The sequence below is a fragment of the Micropterus dolomieu genome, linkage group LG12 (genome assembly GCF_021292245.1).
Source record: "Micropterus dolomieu isolate WLL.071019.BEF.003 ecotype Adirondacks linkage group LG12, ASM2129224v1, whole genome shotgun sequence".
Classification (NCBI taxonomy): domain Eukaryota; kingdom Metazoa; phylum Chordata; class Actinopteri; order Centrarchiformes; family Centrarchidae; genus Micropterus; species Micropterus dolomieu.
Genome location: NC_060161.1, coordinates 2,657,056 through 2,661,844, shown reverse-complemented (window position 1 = coordinate 2,661,844; position 4,789 = coordinate 2,657,056). Strand labels below are relative to the sequence as shown.

The window sequence follows — 4,789 nt, the reverse complement described above, 5'->3', positions numbered from 1 at the left end:
TTCTTATTACATAACACTGACAGGCCTTAAGAGTGGAGGGAGGGAGGGAGGGAGGGAGGGAGGGCAGAGAAAATGAAGTAGAGAGGAGGAGAGATACATCTTAAAGTAAAGTGGCCAAAAATCTGAGGAAAAATAGGCAGCGAAAAGGAGATAGATAAGTGAGAAAGTGAATTAAGGACAGGAGCAAAGAAAATAATGGTTGGAAAAATGTCAGATGGAACAGAGAAAGGAGGTGGAGAGAGGAGTTGTAGTGAAAAAGAAAGAAAACTAAATCATATTCAAGAGTGGTTGCAACTAAAATAGCTTAAAATTATAATTATAATGATGATGATTGCTGGCTCAAGACCCCCAATATACACACTCCTAACATATGACCCTTTCCCCCTTCATACTGCTTTCTCTCTTTGCTTCTTTTTCTTCGTCTCTGCCTTCCTTTTTCTTTTATCCATTTCTTACCAATGGTAACTTTTCATTTCAAAAAAACTGTAAAGATTGACCCTGCCGTATGAGTGTTGTTGTGCTATACAGTCTGATTAATCCATCTTAAACACTAGCTAACACTAACATCTATAAAATGAAATATCTTCATTTTCTACCATATATTACAATATGGTCATAAATCTATCACATGCACTCCTAACAACAAGATCAATAATAGTGATGTGCATCACGGATTTTATGACCAGCCAGGAGTCGAGCTCTGTCCAGCAAAACTAAAAACTAGAGTAAAAAGACTTGGATATGGCACCAAAAAACAAAACATAATTTTAAGTCAATAAAACTAGGAAGGAAATTGGAAGGAAAAACTGTTTAAAATCATATTTCTCCATGTCTTGTAAATTAAATTCCTACAAAATATGAATGTGAAGACTTGTGATAGGTATTTTTGACATCTTGTAGACTAAATAATATCATAAAAGGATCAATAACTAAAAAATAATCATTAGTTGCAGTAATAGTGGCGTCATATTTAGCCACAATGCTGTTGCACACAAAACTCTGATATTATTTCTTTATTTCTGTTTAAGCTTGTTTTGTGTGTACACTAAGAGTAATGTAAAACTGCAGACTATTCCACCTGGCGATTAAAGTTGTTACATTTTCAGATGTCTTAGGATAACGTCATCTGTCTGCCATTGTTAGCGAGTTATATGAATGATCTTGTTTACTGTATTCACAAGGTCGTGTCTTACAAGATGATAAAAAGCACAGACACCTTTAGGTCTAAAACCAAATGGAATAGTGTTAATAATAACATACAATATCATATCACATGAACAAACTGGACCTCAGAGAGTGAGAAGTCTCTTGGGTCCTTCTCTGCGCTCTCGCTTTCTTTGTCTTTCCTTTCTCTATTCAAACTCTCACACTGCCAGATATGAGCTAAAGAAACGTTTTGTCCTTCTCTAATGAGTCTAAGTCCCTGCTGAGCCAGGAGGGCAACCCACCTGAAATAAACTCATTTGCGTAATTGGAGAGACGATTTGGGCAGCTATTAAATTGCACCAAAAAGGCAAATAAGTAAATGGGTCCTTGTTTGTTGCACGGTCTCACACAGGCATGTACAAGCAATACAGGAACAAAAAAAAAAAAAATAGAATCCATTGTCCTGCATGAGCAACTTGATAAGATTACAGTACTGCGAGCATGTGCTTGTGTAACTCGAATCAGCGTATGTGTGTGTGTTCCCTGTCACCTCCTCGTGCCAGTGGACATATTTGGGTGCAAACAAACTGGTTCTTTGGCTTCATGATGGACACTGTGCATGTAACAGTTGGCCCGAAAGGGGCAAATCATTTCACGTGTAACATTCGTGGACATTGCCATATACATGTGCACGCGCACAAACACACGCCTGACGGCTGAAAGCAGCTCTGGCCTGTGCTAGCGACACAACTGATGTCAAACTGCAGCTTCAGTGACTTTAAACTTTGAAATACTGGAATGTGTGGGTGTTTTTCTACATGTGCATATGTGATCGGGAACATCTGGCACAGTCTGACAATGTCGTGACAGCATCTTATTAAAGTATTAATGTTTCATCTCTGGCTTACATTTCCCACTGACATCCCAGCCAAGTCAAACTGATTCAGTCAACACACTGCAATCAGTCAAAAAAATCTTACGTGTGTAACTTGTGCTGAGCTTTAAGAATTGTTTTAACTGGCAGCAGTAATGGCAAAGTGAACTGATTAGAGTAATCTAAACAAACAACAAGCGATTAATCAATACTGAAAATAATAGTCTGCAGCTCTGGTCTGTTTCTAAAATTAAGCCCTCTGTGACTGACATCTATATTGTGCTCACGTGATGCACAATTTAATATAAAAAATGTTTCTTTAGTCAACTCCTTGACAGTTGACAAACCCGCTGTCTAGTGGTATTGCAGCACAGGTTATTACTAAATTAACTTGGGACCAACGAAAAACACAAAACAAAGTTCTCTTAGCTGACCGTGAGTGCAAAAAGGCTTTAAATATTACAGAAACAAGCTAATAACTTAAATTTTTTCAGAATGGAGATTGCTGTGACTGCAGCACAGTCGGGTAAAGTTGTGTGAGGATATTTAAATAAATAAATACATTTTTAAAAAGAAGTATTCCATAAGATAAAACTACACTTCGCTTTCAATAATGTAAGCAAATCTCAAGCTGTGTGCATCCTACTGTATATGACTGCGTATGTGTTTCTGTCTACCTCTCATCACAGTAGGTGAACTTCATATCCATGCTGTGTCTGCTCAGGAAGGTTTTGCTGTCCAGAGGCGTGTCGATGTTGGACGGGTGTGGGATGGGGTCGCACATCAGGACAGCGCAGGTGAGCGGAGGCTCTTTGAAGCCACACAGGCCTCGCGGAGGGCAGCTGTTGTACATCTTGAGGTGTCCAGTACAATGCAGAACCTGGAGGGGGCAGCAGGAGGAAGAAATGAACTTACAGAGTGTAGAAATAAAGCTGAAGGTCACAGGGTGGGTGGCATCTCGGGTGTTTTGTGCCGTTAGCAGCTGATGTTGACCTGACTTCATGGTCTTGTCATTTTTGTGAAATAACCTCTTCATTGAACGGCTTCACGTTTTATGTTCTTTGCTACTTATTACACACACATTTTTTATCATATTCTGTTTTTTTTGTAACTTAATCAGGAGCACAAAGAAATTTCAGGATATGAAAGCAGAAAAATATTTCTGTAAATTATTTAGGTCTATTTTCCAGACGTTGGTGTGATCTTTGCATTTTCTACTGGATAATTACACCTCCTCAGGCCTCTAACATTATTCAAATAAATCAGTCTGAGAAGGACAAATCACTCCTTGGCTAGCTGTTCTGTTCTATGTTGAATATGTATATATACATATTCAGCCTGTGACAAATTGCGTCACAAGCCAAAACAGATGGAAACCAATGTGCTTTTGTACAGCCAACTAGTTGCTGTTGCGTTTATAATTTTGTTCAGTGTAGAAGTAATGTCTGTATAGGAATGTATGGGATGTGTTTTATAACCAAAAACATGCACACATGAGCTGTGCAGATGTGTTGGCTTGCAGCTGCAGCAGCTCTCTTACCTTCCAGCTGGCTGACTTGAGGTTGACAGTGCGTCCTCTGTTGGTCACTGTGCATTTCATCCGCATGAAGAAATCTCGCTCAGTACTCAGCTCTTTGCTTTTTTTACCAAAGCCACTGCCTGAAACACATACAGTCACAGGGCGAAAGTCCTTATTACTCCTGCAGAACAGATGTGTTCTGCTGTGCCATAAAGTCATCAGCTCAGGCTGAAGAACACACAACTTTCACTTTTATAACGTTTTATAATGTTGAACCTTTACTTGGATGCTTTTGTCCTTTGAAATCACAGCATAAAGATTTGTTGACTATGAGAATATTTTGCTTGTCAGTAACTAAGTATAACTTTAAATTTTTCCAGTACAGTCACATAATTGCTGCTTGTAACGCTAATTTTATATTTCTAATTATATTCCAGTTTCTTTTCTTAGTGGCAAAATGGACCCCAAAAAATTCCTTCCCTTATCTGCCTTACCCTAGTGTGACTGGGAAAGTGGTCAGGATTTAGACTCCACACACACACACACACACACACACACACGACGTGAAATTAGGCCAAGCTGTTGCATCACAAGGTCAGGGTTCAGCCCCGAGCAGCAGCCACAGAGTGAAGTAGTAAAGTGTGTCTTTTGTCAATCTACAAACATTACACTAAAACAAACAATACAAAACAAATCTTCTCTAGTCCTCACAGAGGAAATGGTGTGTGTGTGTGTTCATGTGTGAAAGTGTGAGGGAAAAGGACTCTTAAAAAAAAAAAAATTCCTGTATTGTTCCACTTGTGTGTTTTGTGGCCACTGCTGATAAGAGTTATCAACCACAGCATTAGTGTGTGTGTTGGAGAGAAGAGAGTTATAAATCTTACCTCATAAAAACCTAAGTCAGTTACACACATCATTTTCCAGTTTTACACAGTTGAATGTGTACTTCTGTTCATTCTTACTTTTTTTTTTTTTTTCATCTTGTGTGTGACTTTGTAAGTACAACATACAACCCCCACCCCCTCCACCCCTTTAAGCTCAGTGTCTGCACACGTACACACCAGCTCCCACACACACTCCTCTACTGTATCTCTCTTTAGGTTCCTCGCTATAGGTTCTCCGACCTTTTGTTCTCATGTTGGTTCTGGACACTTGCTGATGTGAATGATAATATAACACCCTATATTTAAGGTTTTTGTATTCCTTGTGATGGAGGGGGGGGGGGGGGGGGGGGGGGGGGGGGGGGGGGG

The 4,789-nt window shown here is 39.4% G+C and overlaps 1 protein-coding gene across 2 annotated transcripts in view; it reads right to left on the bottom strand.

The window, feature by feature from the left end:
- epas1b (endothelial PAS domain protein 1b) overlaps positions 1–4,789 on the bottom strand; it is a 56,797-nt gene that overhangs the window by 18,476 nt on the left and 33,532 nt on the right. For both annotated transcript variants that reach the window (XM_046065616.1, XM_046065615.1), the window contains 2 exons: positions 3,561–3,679; positions 2,698–2,900 (listed from right to left, as the gene is read on the bottom strand). In XM_046065616.1, coding sequence (XP_045921572.1) covers positions 2,698–2,900; positions 3,561–3,679 — 322 coding nt within the window. The remainder of the gene's footprint in view (positions 1–2,697; positions 2,901–3,560; positions 3,680–4,789) is intronic.